We start from the raw sequence: 17,212 nt of genomic DNA on the forward strand, positions 1-17,212 counted from the left end.
GGAATACGGTCCTCTCAGCCACCTCGGGGATGTGGAAAATAGGCTTCAAGTGGCCTCACAACCCTAATACCAAACTGCCAATGACCCCTGAGTCACCCTTGCCCCTGGCTGCACCTCTCCAGTCTCATCTCCCTGAGCCAATTCACAACCTGCCACTTCAGACACTGGTCTTCTCATTCTCTCTGTGTTTCCCCTAAAGCACGTGAACTAGTCATTTTGTCCTTCTTGCTGGGGTCTGAGTCACTGGCCAGTCAAGGCCAAATGCTGGATCAATGAGACAGGAGGAGGCCAATGACTCCAGGCCCCAGGCGAGTGGAAGGGAGGCTTTTATGAACTGGGTGCTATGGGAGAACCGCAGGCCCAGTGGGCATCCCTACAATGACCTCATGGTGTTTACATGTTTATGTGTGTGTGTGGTCAGCTAGGAAGTCACAGCTCTCCAGCATGGCTCCATGGCAGAGAAAAGTAAAATATCCCATGTCTCTAGCAGGGCAAGTTTCCCGTGAGTCCAGCAAGAAGGCATGGGATCTGTGGAAAGGAGGCCTCTGGGAAAAACCCCACCTTTGAGGATAATGTTAAAAGCTGAACTTGAGACCCTGAGAATCCTATGTCCTTCCCACTCCCCGCAGGGCTTCTCTTGATCCGGCCCTGACTCCCAGATGCAGAAGCCCAGGGAGGAGCTGGGAGACAGGGAAACTTGCTGGGACGCTCCATGCATTTGTCTCTAAGAGGGTCCCCAGACCCAGGTGCCTGCAGCATCAGGGAGGCTCAGAGTTCCTGTGTCTGCCTGAAGGAAGCCTCATTTGCATGGATCCATGTAAGTTCTGAGATTCCTTCCCACACGTGGCCACCTGCAGGTGCCCCATAAATTCATCTTCCCAAGAAGAGCCAATGGGGATAGGCGAGGACCCCAAACCTGCTCCCAACCCCACATCCACAGGACGGAGAGGGATCACCTGAAGCACAGGCCAGGGGGTGAGTCCTGACCCCACTGTCTCCTCCTAATCCCAGAGGGCAGTGGAGTGGCCACAGGCACCCCACCAACTCCTCCTGTACCCCAAGCCCAAGATGAACAAACTTCCCGACTCACTGGCCTATCCCAACTTAAAAAAAAAGCAGGACAACTCTCCCAGGTGGAGAAGACACCAGCTGCCTCTGCGGTGCTGAGCCCAGGAGGAAGATGATCACTGTTCAAACTGCCTTGGCAAGTTGTTTCAAAGAAATAAAACCCTTGGCTTCTCAGTGTTTTGAGTCACGTTGCACTTAGTAAATGTTCGTTTTACTAATGTTTTTCACTTCCCTGTATATTTATATTCAGCAGTGAGAGACCTCTTCATAGTCCAACAAAAAGTGATTAAAGGATTTGGGACACCTGTGATTATCCCCATGGGTTATTATGATCGCTCTGCACCGCGCAGCCTGCACAGTCATTTTTCTGACCGGGACTGCAGTGCTGAGCCTGGTGTCCTCTGCTGAGTTCATTTTCCAGCTTCCTTGCATTTTATTCATCTTCCCTGGTAGCACCCGGAATTGCAGGAAGCAATCCCTGGTGCTCAGTGAAGGTCTTTGAATGAATCAAGGGGAGAGGAGTCAGGGGGAGGCAGAGGGTGTGGGAGGAGTCACATGTGCCAGAATCTTCTCTTCAGACGTGTCACAGAGAGTCCCCTCCAGGCACTCTTGTTGGGTCTCAGTGCTGGACATTGGAGGACTTTTCTGACTGAGGATCATTGTGCCCTCTCTGGATCCACTGGAAAGCTCTGGGCAGCCACGTGAGCCTTGGTTTGACTTCCATCCTCCATGATTTTCCCTTTGCTTGTCAGAGGAGGTTTGGAATAACTTGGATGTCAGGGACTCTGAGCCAGACTTCATTCTTTTTCATTCCCTCCTGAAAAGCCCAGTCCTCCCCGTCCCATAAGGCTCTGACCAGTGAAAAGATGGAGCTGCACGATTTCCAAAGAGAATCCTTTCCTTGGCCTCAAGCCACAGCTGCTTCCTTCTGACCTGCTGCTTGTCTTTGGATCCAGGATGGACACTCGCCACCCGCTCTTCCTCTCCTGGGACTCCCCACTCTCCTGACTCTGTGCCCCTGGGGCAGGATGGGGCAGCCACTAAAACCTCATTCAGACCAGGGCACATAAAGTGTCTTGGGAACTCACAGACCCAAGTCCAAGCCCCAGTGCCCCACGGTCTCAGACACAAGTCCCTGCCTTTCAGAGACACAGCTCTATGAGAGCCAGAGAACCTGGCTGCCTGCTCTGCTGCCACCTCCCTCCTTCCCCTTTATTTCAGCCCCATCAGCTCCTCTGGTCACTCCCCTTCTTGGCCCCATTCCTACTTTCAGTCCCTCTGGCTCTGTCCAGCCTGGAGTGAGGGTGCAGACCTCCTCCCACCCCAGGCTCTGAGCACCTCCCTCAGCATCAAGTGTCTGCTTTCAGGGTGACCTTGTCCTCAGACTTGATTGGAGGAAGAAAGAGAGGAAGCCCCTACTTTAGCACACGATGTGCATGAATCTGACCTGGAATCAGACCCGGTTGAGGACCAGAGAAGGGCAACAGGGCCAGAACAGAGATTTTGACTCTTAGAAATGCACAGAGGGTGAACAGCTCAGGCTAAGAAGAGACCTGACTTGGACAGAAGCAGACTGACTGCATTCCAGGTGCAGCCTTGTCAGCTCTAAGGCTGAGCCAGGGGAGCCTGGGAAGGGATGGCCCCTGCACCGGGACATTTCCCAGGACCTCTTCTCAGCCTGGCACCCATAGGAAGACCAGAGGACTCAGGTCTCCTTCTGCGTGCCAGGCAGGGTCACCCTCCAGCAGTCCGGTCCCAGGGGCCTCTTTAGGGCCAGAGCAGCAGCTGAGGAACTCCCTGCTTTATGGCTTCTCATGTTCACCAAAATAGCTCAATAGAATTTTGGGAGAATTCCTCAATGACTGCTCTGGGGTGAGGGTCTCCCAGCATTGTGGCCATGTTCTGTTGTTCAGGAGATTTGGGCTGAGGTATCCAGGATGCATAAAGAGATACCTGCCTTGACAGCTCAGGCTGGAGGAGGGAAACAGAAGCTCAGAAATATTCTAGAGACCCTGAGCAAGGGCCTGGGGGAGCTTTGGTATTCTGGTGGAGATTCTGTGAGTGGAGAAGGGGTCAGGTCATCTTCTCAGAGGGGCTCTGAAGGCTGCTCTGAGTTTGACAGCAGATGAGCACCTTGAGAAGAACAGGTGACAGGACATGGTAGAAATGCCCCCATGTGCGGGATTCTCAATGGGGTCCTGGGGATGGTGCTGGACCTTCTGAATTGGGCAGGAAGGGAAAGTCTGTCAATCAGTTCTTTTCAACATTTAGATTATTGAACTCCTTAGGGGATCCTCTGAGCACCTCACCTGAGGGGTCTGTCCATCATTTGCTGCCTGAACACGGGCAGGTTCCTCTCCCTAGCCAAGTCTCAGGGTCACCACTTTAAAAATGGGGAATATAGCAACATGCCTTAGATTCCTCGTGAGGGAGAGCTGAGATCTTGGATGAATGGTACCAGTCCCTGCTGTGCCTTGTGCATGCTCAATCAACAGAGACACTCAGGATGACCTTTGGTGCTGAGCTCACCCTCAGCCTCAGGCTCACAAAGTGAGGGCAGGTGAAGTAGAAGCCGCACTGAGCACGTTTCAGTTTAACTCGATTGCACACATAGCAGGGCATTGATAGTGAGGTCAGAAATGTGGAGAAAGAACATTTACAGAAATATTCCATGATGGAGAACATCCTTCAAAGTACTGCAGTTTTGGAAGCCAGTGGCATCTCCGAGCTGTTTGGGTTTCATATGGAATGGGAGAGAAAGGCCTGGAGGACTTTCTGGAGGCGGGGGACGTTCTTGCTACTTTGTGCCCTAAAATAGCAGAAGAATGACTGTGTGATCCTGCTTAGGATGGGAGCCATCCCTGAACTTAGCAGATCTTTTAACATGAAATAGAGCTTCCAGGTTTTGTTGGGGAAATGTATTGTACATTTGCACACAATACAACCAGATGTGTGCACCGTTCTTAAAGACAGGAAGGCTGAGTTTCTCTCTCTTCCTTCCTTCCTTCCTTCCTTCCTTCCTTCCTTCCTTCCTTCCTTCCTTCCTTCCTTCCTTCCTCTGGCATCTGCCCCAGCTCACATTCTCAGATTCCATCTTCCCAGGCTGATTTTCTGAGGCGAGCCCATCATTTTTGGGAGTAAACACGCTTTCCCTTGTAGTAGAGGCCAAGACTGTATCTGCCTCCTCTGCCCTTAAAGACAATGTCGTGTTTGAAGAGTCTGCACTGTCTCTTTTGTAATTATTCCCTTTTTAATTTTTAAACTCAATCTAGACAGAGTCTTTCAATCCTTCTGTGGAGATGCCCACAAAATACCCACCATGTTTTATGCTGTCTTGGTTCCTTTCCAGGATTCTATTAGAACACCCGGTCCCATCCTGCCCAGCCCCCACCTCACTTTGTCACTCTGTCCTGATTTCCTTCAGTGAAGCCTTAACCTTAGTCTTGTGATCAGTCACACCCTCCGTGGTTCCCTTTTCAACCTGAACCCACATATGACCTGCCCTGTTATAAAACATAAAACCCAGGTGACCATTGGATAAAGGAGCTTTTTAATCCATTTTCTTAGGGTGGGCATCACTGTCTTTTTAAAGCTGTTTTAACTGTCTTAACGAAACGTGTTGATAATTTCGATGTGGCCACAGATTTTTCCATAAAGATATCATCAGGTTTTGTTTTTTCTTTCTAATGCCAGGAACAGATTAAACCTTCCATGTCACTATGAAGGTCACATATTAGTCAAACTTCATCAGTGTTTGGGGAATAAATGAATTAATGAGTTTTGGACTTTCACCCTATTATTTATTCTTTCACTTTCATAAATGCACATCTAATTTAATCAATGAATCAGAAGAAAGTGTAAAACTCAATCAGGATTAACTAGGTGGAACTTCGGAATCTAATCAGGCATCACTTTCTGATTGGAAGCTGGTGATTGAGAAGGGGAGGGTGTGGTTAGAAACATCAACAAAAGCTCCTGAGTTTGCACAGGAGAGACCCAAAGCCCTGGTGCCTGGAGCTACTGCTTGATTCTCTGAGAGATCCCAGCATCCTGCAAACTGAGTCCAGATCTGGTAAGTCACCACCTCCTTAGGAACATGCCCATCTGATCTGCAGCCAGCCAGTCAGGGATGGTGACACGCAGCCCAAAGTGGCACAGAGAATTTCCTGTCTGTTTTTTCAATTAAACAGATGTAGGTTTTGATTTTTCCTCTAAATATAGTTTTGACTTCATCCCTCAATTTTGATTTCTGCTTCATTTTTCTCATTTCAAAATTCTTATTGAAGCAGTTTTTTAAAAAAGATATTAAAAATTTACAGTTGGATGAATTTTTATGTCTTGACATGTGAAGTTACTGGTTTCTGTGCCCTTTAGCTAGAGTTCACACACTTGGTGATATTGTGATTTTCTCGAGTCTTGTTCTGAACATGGGATTTATCTCTGCCCTTAGACTCTGTCCCTAAGTGGGTGATTGTGAGTATGTGGAAGGGATGTGTATTGGATCCTTCATCTGAGACTTAGTGTTTCCATCCGCACCTTCCAAGTGCTCTAGAATACTGCCACACTGCTTTTATAGTTTCTCTTATAATTTTTCAAAATAAAAACAAATGGCATTGATTTTAGGGAGTCACTTTAGTCTTCCCCAAGCATGCTAATTGTGTAAACTGAGAATGCAGGCTGTGTGGGGCCACAGGACAGTCATTCTCATTGTTTTTGGGTGGTAAGTAGCAAAAAAATTTCCCTCAAAAAGGTGGAGCTTAGCTTTCAGGATCCTGAGTGACAGATCCCAGTAATCCTGAGTTTCAGTGGAGCAATGCATAGAAATTAATGGGCCACTGGCCACCTGGTCCCCTCCTTGGTGTTTGGAAGACATTCTTTGTGGTAGTCGCAGGGGCACAGGTACAGATTTGTGGCCACCAAGTGCAGAATGGAATTGGGGGGAATTGAGGGCTTTTCCACCTCCACCAGAGCAATGAGATTAGCAATAGGAGAAGATGAGGTGATCGTATTTGGCCTTAGAGTGATGCCTTTTCTCTGGATTTGTCCTCTAGAGTTTTCCCTTGCAGATTCATCAAGATGAGCATCAGGGCCCCACCCAGACTCCTGGAGCTGGCAAGGCAGAGGCTGCTGAGGGACCAGGCCTTGGCCATCTCCACCGTGGAGGAGCTGCCCAGGGAGCTCTTCCCCACACTGTTCATGGAAGCCTTCAGCAGGAGACGCTGTGAAACCCTGAAAACGATGGTGCAGGCCTGGCCTTTCACCTGCCTCCCTCTAGGGTCCCTGATGAAGTCGCCTCATCTGGAGTCGTTAAAATCTGTGCTGGAAGGGGTTGATGTGCTGCTGACCCAAGAGGTTCGCCCCAGGTGAGGTGACCCAGGTGTCCAGGTGGGGAGGGCCCTTTGTCCAGGGTAGGGACAGCTGTTTCAGGAGGAGGAGGGGCACAATGGAGGCCCAGAGGCTTCTGATGGTGCCAGTGAGGAAGCTCAGGAAGGCCTTGGCCATTGCCCAGCCCCTCTGGGAAAGGACTGCTCACCATGCAGGGTCCACTGAGGAAACAGAAACTTCTCTTCTAGTGGCTCTGAAAGCTACAGGCAATGGGGATGAGGCAAAATCCGGAGGGAAAAGGGGTTGGACAAAATCAGAGAGGGAAAAGTGGCAGAGAGGAGAACAGCTGATGTCTGGGATGTAAATAAAAGCTCAGGTCCTTGCCTTAGTTTGGAGCCTCTCTTCTCCTTTACCCACAGGCAGTCAAAACTTCAAGTGCTGGACTTGAGGAATGTGGATGAGAACTTCTGCGACATATTGTCTGGAGCTGCTGCATCCTTCCCGGAGGCTCCGAGTCAGAAGCAAACAGCAGATAACTGTCCAGGGACAGGCGGGCAGCAGCCATTCATGGTGTTCGTAGACCTTTGTCTCAAGAACAGGACACTGGATGAATGCCTCACCCACCTCTTAGAGTGGGGCAAGGAGAGAAAAGGCTTACTGCATGTGTGTTGCAAGGAGCTGCAGGTTTTTGGAATGCCCATCCACAGTATCATAGAGGTCCTGAACATGGTGGAGCTTGACTGTATCCAGGAGGTGGAAGTGTGCTGCCCCTGGGAGCTGTCCATTCTTGTCAAGTTTGCCCCTTACCTGGGCCAGATGAGGAATCTCCGCAAACTTGTTCTCTTCAACATCCATGCATCTGCCCGCATTCCCCCAGACAACAAGGGGCAGTTTATTGCCCGATTCACCTCTCAGTTCCTCAAGCTGGACTATTTCCAGAATCTGTTTATGCACTCTGTCTCTTTCCTTGAAGGCCACCTGGACCAGCTGCTCAGGTGAGGAAGGATGGTGAGCTTTCTCTTCAGACCACAGCAGAGCCTTTCTTTGTTACAGTAAACACCAGTGGGTATGCACTGTGAGCCTGTGAGGAAGTAAGAGTGAGGAGACACTAGAATATCCATGCATTATCCTGTTGGTGGCTCTGTCCTGATATGGGTATCACACAACCATCCCAATAAAGTCAGAGGGATCTCCTGGGCAAGATGCTATAGAGAAGGTGCCAAGCTAGGAAACTAGCTACTACAGGGTTTAGATCTGAAGAGAGTGCATTTGTGAATTCCTCCTGAGGATGTGTGTCTAAGTTAAGATGATGGGAAATAGGGAGGTGAAGAGGGCACTAAAAAAGAGAATGCCCATCACACTCCTATATTTTAAAATATGAGGTCTATCCTCACCTGCCTAGTGAACAGGCAAAATCCTGTGTTTCCCTGTCAGCACCCTGTTTTGAGCTCCAGGTCGGTAATTAATGTATTGAAATACATGATGATAGAATAGAGGGCGAGGGAGCAGGAGTGAAGAATGGTAAAAGTGATAGATGGTTTGCTGATGGTACAGGCATGTCAGGGTCCCCCGCAACCTGGCCACCCCAGCTGATGTTGCAGGATCCTGCCTGGGTTTGTCATTTATGCCTGTGTCTCCATCGGGCTCCTGTGGCCCAGTGATGTGGTTTTCTACCTGACAGATGAGGAAAGGGAGCCTTAGAGTTCATGGACTTGATCCAGTCACCTCGGTGATGGTGAAGGACTGAGCCTCGATTGGGACTGCACTGAAGGAACAGTCTCCATTCCCAAACCCCAGGTGCTGACTATCCTCAGATGAGCAGTGCAGCCCTGGGTTATGGAGAGCGTCATCTCTCACTCTGAAGTCATCCCCACCTCTCTCCTCTAACTCCTTGTTCTCTCCCAGGTGTCTCCAGGCCCCCTTGGAGATGGTCGTTATGACCGACTGCCTGCTGTCAGAGTCAGACTTGAAGCATCTCTCTTGGTGCCCGAGCATCCGACAATTAAAGGAGCTGGACCTGAGGGGCGTCACACTGACCCATTTCAGCCCTGAGCCCCTCACAGGTCTGCTGGAGCAAGTTGTGGCCACCCTGCAGACCCTGGACTTAGAGGACTGTGGTATCATGGATTCCCAACTCAGCGCCATCCTGCCTGTCCTGAGCCGCTGCTCCCAGCTCAGCACCTTCAGCTTCTGTGGGAACCTCATCTCCATGGCTGCCCTTGAGAACCTGCTGCGCCACACCGTCGGGCTGAGCAAGCTAAGCCTGGAGCTGTATCCTGCCCCTCTGGAGAGTTATGACACCCAGGGTGCTCTCTGCTGGGGGAGATTTGCTGAACTTGGGGCTGAGCTGATGAAGACACTGAGGGACTTAAGGCAGCCCAAGATCATTGTGTTCTGCACCGTCCCCTGCCCTCGCTGTGGCATCAGGGCCTCCTATGACCTGGAGCCCAGTCACTGCCTCTGTTGAATGCCTGCCATCAGGGTGGATATATTTCAAGCTTTCTTCTGGTCATTTCGCAGCTGAAACCTAGGCCATGAGTGCATGTTAAAGGGAGCACAGACCCATCGTTTCAAATGCCTCCTCAGTGTGAATGGGAAAGGAATGAGGATGCAGGAGGGGCAGGACTGGGGGAAAAGTTGACTTGGAGTGGATGGGCTCTTTAGAGACCTGTGTCCCAGAGAATCAGAAATGGCAATCTGAATTGCTAGAGTGAGAATCGGGGAGGAGAGACACATGAGAGGGTTACCCCTGCACAGATGGTTGTAAAGTAACAGTCAGAAATAAAGGGAAACTGAGTGGAAACTCTCTGGTGTCCTCCATAATTGCTTAACATGGCTTAACAATTAAACAATTTAAACCTAAAAAAGTCCAGTTACTGATCGAGCTAAGAAGGCACTGATTTGTCTGTGACTGATGAGGTTCAGCTCCTGGAAATCAAGCCATCAAAATGGAATTTGATCATTTGGATCAATTCCCTCCTTTTCTTTTCTTCTCTCTGTGCATCTGTTACCTTCTTGCTATTCTCTGTGCCTATTTAATGGGTTAATACACATGAGAGACACACACAGGGCCTGAAGCATTCTAAGTGTAAAGTGAGTGTCAGCCCCTGAAGTTAAGCCCCTTCAGGTGCCCTCATTCTGTCCCAATGCCAAGACCCTGTTCACTCTCAATGGGTGGATTCAGAGCTCTCAGTTCCTGACCGTTACCTGTGCTGGGAAAGGACTTCACTGCCCAAGGCGTGGCCCTGCCCTGGAAGGAGAGCTCCACACTGTATGAGCAGGAGCCTCAGGGCATCATTAACCCATGCCTGTCATGGTGGGTAGCGGCCCTTGCTGAATTAAAGTAGTTGTGGCCAATAAAGACATCCAAATTCCCTTTTAGCAAAATGCTGACATTACGTAGGCATATAATACCTATAACATCAATGAAAGACCTTTTCTTAACTCCTCCTTTTTCTCCCTGTGAAGGAAGACTAGTGCATGGTAGTAGGAATCACACATCCTTAGAGGGTGGATAATGATCAAGTGCCTGTGGGTAATTAATGACCGCACCTGTGCTGAGGGACCCTACACAAAGGGCACGTAAGTGTAGAACCCTGCCGAGGACTCAGGGGCTGGTGCTGTTGGGCACGAAACAGCCAAGAGGCTCAGTTTCCCTGTAAAATGAAGATGATGATGCCACCACCCTATGAGACTATCGTAGGACCCAATGAGACGGTGCACGGCCAGGACTTGGAATGGGGCCTGGCATACAGTAAGAGCTCAATACATGCATCTTGTTCTTTTTTTTCCCGTCCTAATAGAAGTCCCAGCATTCTTCACCCTTCAATCTCACCTTCTATTCCTGATAACAGGGAGGCAGCAGAAACCCAGGGCAGGCAATGGGACTCAACTTCTACATGCCACCACCACTTAATCATGATTCCCCCAAACAGCAGAGCCTCAGCAGCCAGCAGAGGGTGCGATGGGTGAGGCAGGACTGAGTTCATCTCTAGTGATCATGAGATAAAAATTTCCAACCCATAAGACTCATGTGCCATCTGCTGGTTGCTCAGACCATCTGGTGTAATTTATTGATGCAAACAGGGTGATATTGAGTGGTATCTCCAAAAATCTGTTGTTATGTAAAAGTTTATAGAGAATAAATATTGTGATTTATATATAACACATTTATACATATTGAATATATATATTGAAATTTTAATTTATAATGGCAATTTGGTATTTTAAAGTATGTAGTGCAATATTTTAAAAATGTCTGTGGGCCAGGCACAGTGGCTCACGCCTGCAATCCCAGCACTTTGGGAGGCCAAGATGGGTGGATCACGAGGTCAGGAGATCGAGACCATACTGGCTAACACAACGAAACCCCGTAGCTACTAAAAATGCAATAAATTGGCCGGGTGTGGTGGTGGGCACCTGTAGTCCCAGCTACTCAGGAGGCTGAGGTAGGAGAATGGCGTGAACCCAGGAGGCAGAGTTTGCAGTGAGCCGAGAGTGTGCCACTGCACTCCAGCTTGCGGGACAGAGTGAGACTCCGTCTCAAAAAAAAAAAAAAAAAAAAAAAGAAAAAAAAAGAAAATGTCTGTGCTGGTCTGGGCAGCACATATACTGAAACTGGAATGATACAGAGAAGATTAGCATGGCCCTTGCACAAGGATGACATGTAAATTCGTGACACGTTCCATATTTTTCAGGAAACAACAGATGCTGGAGAGAATGTTCAGAAATTAGGCATGCTTTGACACTGTTGGTGGGAGTGTAAATTAGTTCAACCTTTGTGGAAGACAGTGTGGCAATTCCTCAAGGATCTAGAACTAGAAATATCATTTGACCCAGCAATCCCATTACTGGGTATATACCCAAAGGATTATAAATCATTCTACTATAAACGCACATGTACACATATGTTTACTGTGGCACTGTTCATAATAGCAAAGACTTGGAGCCAAACCAAAAGCTCTTCAGTGATACACTAGATAAAGAAAATATGGCACATATACACCATTCAATACTATGCAGCCATAAAAAATGATGAGTTCAGGTCATTTTCAGGGACATGGATGAAGCTGGAAATCATCATTCTCAGCAAACTAACACAAGAACAGAAAACCAAATACCACATGTTTTCAGTCATAAGTGGGAGTTGAACAATGGGAACACATGGACACAGGGAGGGGAACATCATACACCAGCGCCTGTCGGGCAGTGGGGGTGTTGGGGAGGGATAGCCTTAGGATAAATACCTAGCGTAGATGACGGCTTGATAGGTGCAGCAAACCACCATGGCATATGTATCGCTATGTATCCCTATGCACATTCTGCACATGTATCCCAGAACTTAAAGTAGATTTAAAAAATGCTTAATGTGGTTTTGAGTCTCAAATAAAATGACACCTTCAAAACTGATTTTGAAGATCAATGAATAAGAAATGCTCTTATTTAAAAATATTTAAATTTATACAATTTTGGAGCTGGAAGGAAGTGCAATATTTTTAGGGAAATATGATTTATTTTCTGAGAGCAGTTATAAGGTCACAGTGAAGTTGAGCAGAAAGTAGAGCATTCCCACATACTTCATGACCCCACTCTAGCACGGACTCCTAAAGGATCAACGTCCTGCCCCAGCGTGATCCATTTGTTCCAATGCATGAACCACACGAACCATCCTTATCACCCAAAGTTCATAATTAACATTAAGGGTTCACATCTGGTGCTGTATATTCTATGAGCTCTGATGAATTGATGATGACAAGTATTCACCCTTATAGCATCATGCAGAGTAGCTTCAGTGCCCTAAAAATCACCTGTTCTCTTTCTATCCATCCCACTGTACCCTGACTCCTGGCCCCCCCAGGCTTTCTACTGTGTCCATAGATTTGCCTTTTCCAGAATGTCATGTGGCCTTTTCATGTTGGTTTCTTTCACATGGTTATGTGCATTTACTTTTTTTAATGTCTTTTAGGACTTAATAATCTACACTGTCAGGATGTGCTACAGTATATACATCCATTTATCTGCTGAAGAACATGTTGGTCCCTATTAAGTTTTGTCTATTGTGAATGTAGTGGTTAAAAACATCCAGGTTTTAGGTTTTCTCATTTGGGTAAGTGCCAAGGAGCGTGGCTGCTGGGCCATGTGCCTAGGTTGTGTTTGATAATGATTTTTTTCCTGGACAATCTCATGTGGTAGACAGAGATTGCTTCTTCAAGGGGAGGGACTGTGTCTCTGTCACCCTGTGGTCCCACAGCAGAGCATGGAGCCTGGCAGGTGGCTGTAAATGCTTATTGATCACATAGTGCTTAGAAATCACTTTATAGCCACTACAATGCAAATGTCGGGCAGTCAACATGAGCTGCCACCAATAATATAAACACGTTGAATATGGATGAAGTCACCCTCCTTTTGCCGGGGTCACTACCTGTGTGTCACGGCAGTGCCGTCATCACATGGATGAACTTCATGTGTTTTTTATAGATTTCCCCCCATGTAATACAGGACACAGTCTTTAAACAAAGAGTCACCAGGGTTCCTGATGGCCACTGGCCTGAGTCTGTCCCCTTGGAACTAAGGGCCCTCATAACTGCACTTACCTACCACAGGCGTCCCTGTAAGCACCACTAGAGGGCGAGCATCTTCACCAAACCTGATGGACCCAAGAAGTCTGACCTGAATGTCTCCCTGCTAGGCAGGAGTCCTCAGAGGAATCTTCCATCCAGTCCAGATGGAGGGAACTGGAAGAGTCTCCTCAAACCCAGGACCAACAAAGAGATTCCCTCCAAGATCCCAATTAGGGAGCCAGGACAGGGACTGAGAGGGAACAGGGAAGGGAAGGCACCATAGGTCCCAAAACCTGGAACTGATGGAGAAGGTCCCCTCCAGAAACTGTTTGGAGAGAACCAGCTGGGAAGAATTAAAGTCTCTGAGATCTTCCACCTAAGAGCTGGACATCTGAATTCAGGAAGACTTACCCGAGGCCTTCCCATGGCGCAATCGAGAAGAGCTCACGGGGCTCTTGCCAGTGCAGGATGCATTGGTTCTGGAGGCATCAGGAAGAGATCGGAGGTCCCCTTTGAATCCCACTTCTAACACCAATGAGGTCCACTAAAAATTATGGGGTCTATAGATTTAGAAAAAAGGAGCGTAATTTCTTCTAAAGGTTTACAACCTGCTCGCTGGGAAATGGGCCTCCAGGCAGGACCTGAGGCAAGCGTTTGGAGGGAGGGAAGGTGACGCAGGAATCTATGCTGAACCTGTAGGCCGCCAAGTGTGCATATTCAGCAGGTTATTGGAGCAGCTATGAAAATTCACAGGGCGGGGGATGCATGCATGTATGGTGAGCAAATATACATGTCACATACGTCCCAGGTTCACCTGGTGGTTGAGGCTTTACATTTAAATGCATTATAATTAGGTTCTTTGCATCCAGAGGTGAAGTTGGGACATGAAGGTCCCCAATTCCCAACTAAAGGGCCTGGGGAGTCACCTTCTACAAATCACAAAGTCCCCTCAGAGGGGGTTTATTTAACCCTATATAAAGTGGCTTGAGGCTGAGCGCAGTGGTTCACGCCTGTAATCCCAGCACTTTGGGAGGCCAAGGCAGGCAGATCACTTGAGGTCAGGAGTTGGAGACCAGCCTGACCAACTTGGAGAAACACCGCCTCCACTAAAAATACAAAATTACCTGGGCATGGTGGTGCATGTCTGTAATCCCAGCTACTCGGGAGGCTGAAGCAGGAGAATCGCTTGAACGCAGGAGACGGAGGTTGTGGTGAGCTGAGATCACACCATTGCACTGCAACTGGGGCAACAAGAGCAAAACTCGGTCTCAAAATCCATAAATAAATAAATAAATAAATAAATAAATAAATAAATAAAATAAAGCGGCTTGTTTTCCAGCCTGACTCAGGGTAGCCCAGAGTCCTCTGATGGTGCTGGTGAGGAAGCTCAGGGAGGCTTTGGCCATTGTCCAGATCCTCAGAGAAAGGACTGCTCACCATACAGGGTCCACTGTGGGAACAGAAACCTGCTTTTTCCCAGTGGAAGGTAAAGGGACTAGAAGTGGGGAGCAGTATGAATCAAAAGAGAAAATGGACTGAGAAAAGTCAGAGAGAGAACAGGGAGCAATGAGAATGAAAGCAAAAGTCAGGGATGGCTCCTTCTAAATTCTGAGCTTCTCCCTTACTTTACCTATAGGAGGTGGAAACTTCAAGTGCTGGACTTGCTGGATGTTGATGAGAATGTCTGGGCCGAATGGCCTGGAGGCTAGGCCCTGTCCTCCTCCCCAGAGGCCATGAGTAAGAGGCAGAGAGCAGAGGACTATCCAAGGATGGGAGAGCACCAGCCCTTAAAGGTGTTCATAGACGTCTGCCTCAAGGAAACACCCCAAGATGAATGCCTGAGATACCTCTTCCAGTGGGTTTACCAAAGGAGAGTTTTAGTACACCTGTGCTGTAGTAAGTTGGTGAATTATCTAACACCCATTAAATATCTTAGAAAGTCATTGAAAATAGTCCACCTGAATAGTATTCAGGAACTGGAAATTCACAACATGTCCTGGCTGCATCTGATAAGAAAGCTTCATTGTTACCTGAAGGAGATGAAGAATCTTCGCAAACTCGTTTTCTCCAGGTGCTATCATTACACGTCAGACAATGACCTCGAGGAATGGTTACTCACCAAATTCAGCCTGTGTTCCTCAGGCTGGAACACCTCCAATTGCTTAAAGTAAAATTGATCACCTTCTTCAGTGGGCACCTGGAACAGCTGATCAGGTGAGAAAGGATCGTGCACTTTCTCTGTAGACCACAACACAGCCTTTTTTTGTTACAGCAAACGCTAGAAGGCATAACTTTTGTGTCAGTCAGTGGCGACATCACAGTGAAGGGGACACCAGAATATCAACACATTGTCCCATTCAGTGCTCCATGTTCTGGAGTGGCTATCACAGGATCTCTGCAATGAGGGCAGCGGGGTCACCTGGGGTAGAGGCTAGAGAGCTACATCATGTACAAGCCAGGTAGTGGGGGTTTCAGCTCTACTGGGGGGTGCATATGTGAATTTCTCGTTACAAAGTGTGTTTCAAGTTGATATGATATAAAAGAGATAATACAGGAGGGTATGAAAGGAGGGATAGCGCATCAAACCTGTGCATTTCACAGTAGAATCTCTGTCCTCACCAGCTTAGTGATCACAAATGATCCTGTCTCTAATTCCCTGTCTGTAAAAGGTTGTTTTGAACTCCAGGAAAGGTAACTGACATGGGAAATGTGTGCTTCTTGAACGGAGGCTGAGGGAGTAGGCGTGAGAGTGGTAAAAAGTGACAGTTGGTTTGCAGATGCAGGCATGTCAGGGAGCCCCTGCCGACATGTAGCCCTAGCTGATGACCCTAGACCTTACTCAGTTGAGTTCTTCGTGCACATCTCCCACTGAGTACCTGTGGCCCAGAGACGAACATTTCTGCTAAAAGATGAAGAAAAGAGGCTTTAGTGATGTGATTTTGTGGCCTTGAACCAATCACACAAGCAATGGTGAAAGGATCGAGGCTAAACTAGGACTGCCCCTGAATGATCAGAGTCCTCATCACACAGCAACTTGCATGTGGACCATCATCATATGATGGGAATAAACTTGTGTTTGGGTGAAGCAGACGTTTCCCTTTCAGTTATTCCCCACCACCTTCATCTAACTGGTATCACTGCCCAGAACTAACTTCTTGATCTCCACAGGTGCCTCCAGAACCCCTTGGAGAACTTGGAGTTAACTTGTGGCTACCTATTGGAAGAGGACATGAAGTGTCTCTCCCAGTACCCAAGCCTCGGTTACCTAAAGCATCTGAATCTCAGCTACGTGCTGCTGTTCCGCATCAGTCTTGAACCCCTAGGAGCTCTGCTAGAGAAAATTGCTGCCACTCTCAAGACCCTCATCTTGGAGGGCTGTCAGATCCACTACTCCCAACTCAGTGCCATCCTGCCTGGCCTGAGCCACTGCTCCCAGCTCACCACCTTCTACTTTGGCAGAAATTGTATGTCTATGGGCGCCCTGAAGGACCTGCTGCGCCACACCAGTGGGCTGAGCAAGTTAAGCCTGGAGACATATCCTGCCCCTGGGGAGAGTTTGAATTCCTTGGTTCGTGTCGATTGGGAGATCTTCACCCCACTTCGGGCTGAGCTGGTGTGTACACTGAGGGAAGTCAGGCAGCCCAAGAGGATCTTCACTGGTCCCACCCCCTGCCCTTCCTGTGGCTCATCACCGTCTGAGGAACTGGAGCTCCATCTTTGCTGCTAGGGAAGGCGTGCCTAGCGGGGTAGAGAAATCCAAAGTTCTCTTCTAGGCCCTTGGACACTAAAATCTAGTATGTAGGTGCAAGTTATGTTTGTTTTTTCTTATTTCCTTTTTTAATAATTCTAAAATTTTATTAAAGAACATTTGAGACAGGGTTTCGCTCCGTTGCCCCAGCTGGTCTGAAACTGCTGGGCACATGGGATTCTCCTGCCTTGGCCTCCTAAAGTGCTAGTATTACTGGCATGAGTGATTGTGACCAGGCCACATGCAACTTACAGGAAGCACAGAATTCTTTGCTTCAGGCAGGTGCTCAGTATGAGGGAAAAAAGATAACAGCAGGGGGCAAGACTAGAGGAAAATGTTGAGGTGGAGTCAATGAGACCTTACGGGACCCATGTCCTACAGAGTCAGAAAGAGAAGCTAAAGTTCTACAGTGATGAGAATGTTATCCCTGCAGGGACGGTTACCAAGGAATATCAGAAATAACCTCAATGAAAACTTTCTGGTGTCCTCTGTATTTGATTGACTTGTTTTA

At 48.1% G+C, this 17,212-nt stretch overlaps 2 protein-coding genes and 1 non-coding gene across 3 annotated transcripts; all 3 read left to right on the forward strand.

Moving 5' to 3' along the window:
- Positions 1 to 5,989: 5,989 nt before the first annotated feature.
- On the forward strand, positions 5,990 to 9,174 carry LOC129141427 (PRAME family member 8-like). Its single transcript, XM_054679579.2, has 3 exons — positions 5,990 to 6,431; positions 6,813 to 7,388; positions 8,299 to 9,174. The coding sequence occupies exons 1-3, from the start codon at positions 6,145 to 6,147 to the stop codon at positions 8,858 to 8,860; spliced, it is 1,425 nt and encodes a 474-aa protein (XP_054535554.1). The 5' UTR covers positions 5,990 to 6,144; the 3' UTR covers positions 8,861 to 9,174.
- A 1,806-nt stretch (positions 9,175 to 10,980) lies between these two features.
- On the forward strand, positions 10,981 to 11,087 carry LOC129138493 (U6 spliceosomal RNA). Its single transcript, XR_008541801.1, has one exon. It is a non-coding gene; the product is annotated as a U6 spliceosomal RNA (small nuclear RNA).
- A 4,426-nt stretch (positions 11,088 to 15,513) lies between these two features.
- Positions 15,514 to 16,680, forward strand: LOC129143375 (PRAME family member 1-like). Its single transcript, XM_054677577.1, has 2 exons — positions 15,514 to 15,644; positions 16,122 to 16,680. Exons 1-2 carry the CDS (start codon positions 15,514 to 15,516, stop codon positions 16,678 to 16,680), a joined length of 690 nt encoding a protein of 229 aa, XP_054533552.1.
- Positions 16,681 to 17,212: the final 532 nt, after the last annotated feature.

This window comes from Pan troglodytes, chromosome 1 (assembly GCF_028858775.2).
Source record: "Pan troglodytes isolate AG18354 chromosome 1, NHGRI_mPanTro3-v2.0_pri, whole genome shotgun sequence".
NCBI lineage: Eukaryota > Metazoa > Chordata > Mammalia > Primates > Hominidae > Pan > Pan troglodytes.

What these genes read in the sequence shown, in the direction of transcription:
- LOC129141427 (XM_054679579.2), top strand. Translation starts at nt 6,145, where the DNA reads ATGAGCATCAGGGCCCCACCCAGACTCCTGGAGCTGGCAAGGCAGAGG. An exon ending in ACCCAAGAGGTTCGCCCCAG is followed by an intron (nt 6,432 to 6,812) that starts GTGAGGTGACCC and finishes CTTTACCCACAG; the next exon opens with GCAGTCAAAACTTCAAGTGC. An exon ending in CACCTGGACCAGCTGCTCAG is followed by an intron (nt 7,389 to 8,298) that starts GTGAGGAAGGAT and finishes GTTCTCTCCCAG; the next exon opens with GTGTCTCCAGGCCCCCTTGG.
- LOC129143375 (XM_054677577.1), top strand. Translation starts at nt 15,514, where the DNA reads ATGAAAGGAGGGATAGCGCATCAAACCTGTGCATTTCACAGTAGAATC. An exon ending in TGTTTTGAACTCCAGGAAAG is followed by an intron (nt 15,645 to 16,121) that starts GTAACTGACATG and finishes TGATCTCCACAG; the next exon opens with GTGCCTCCAGAACCCCTTGG.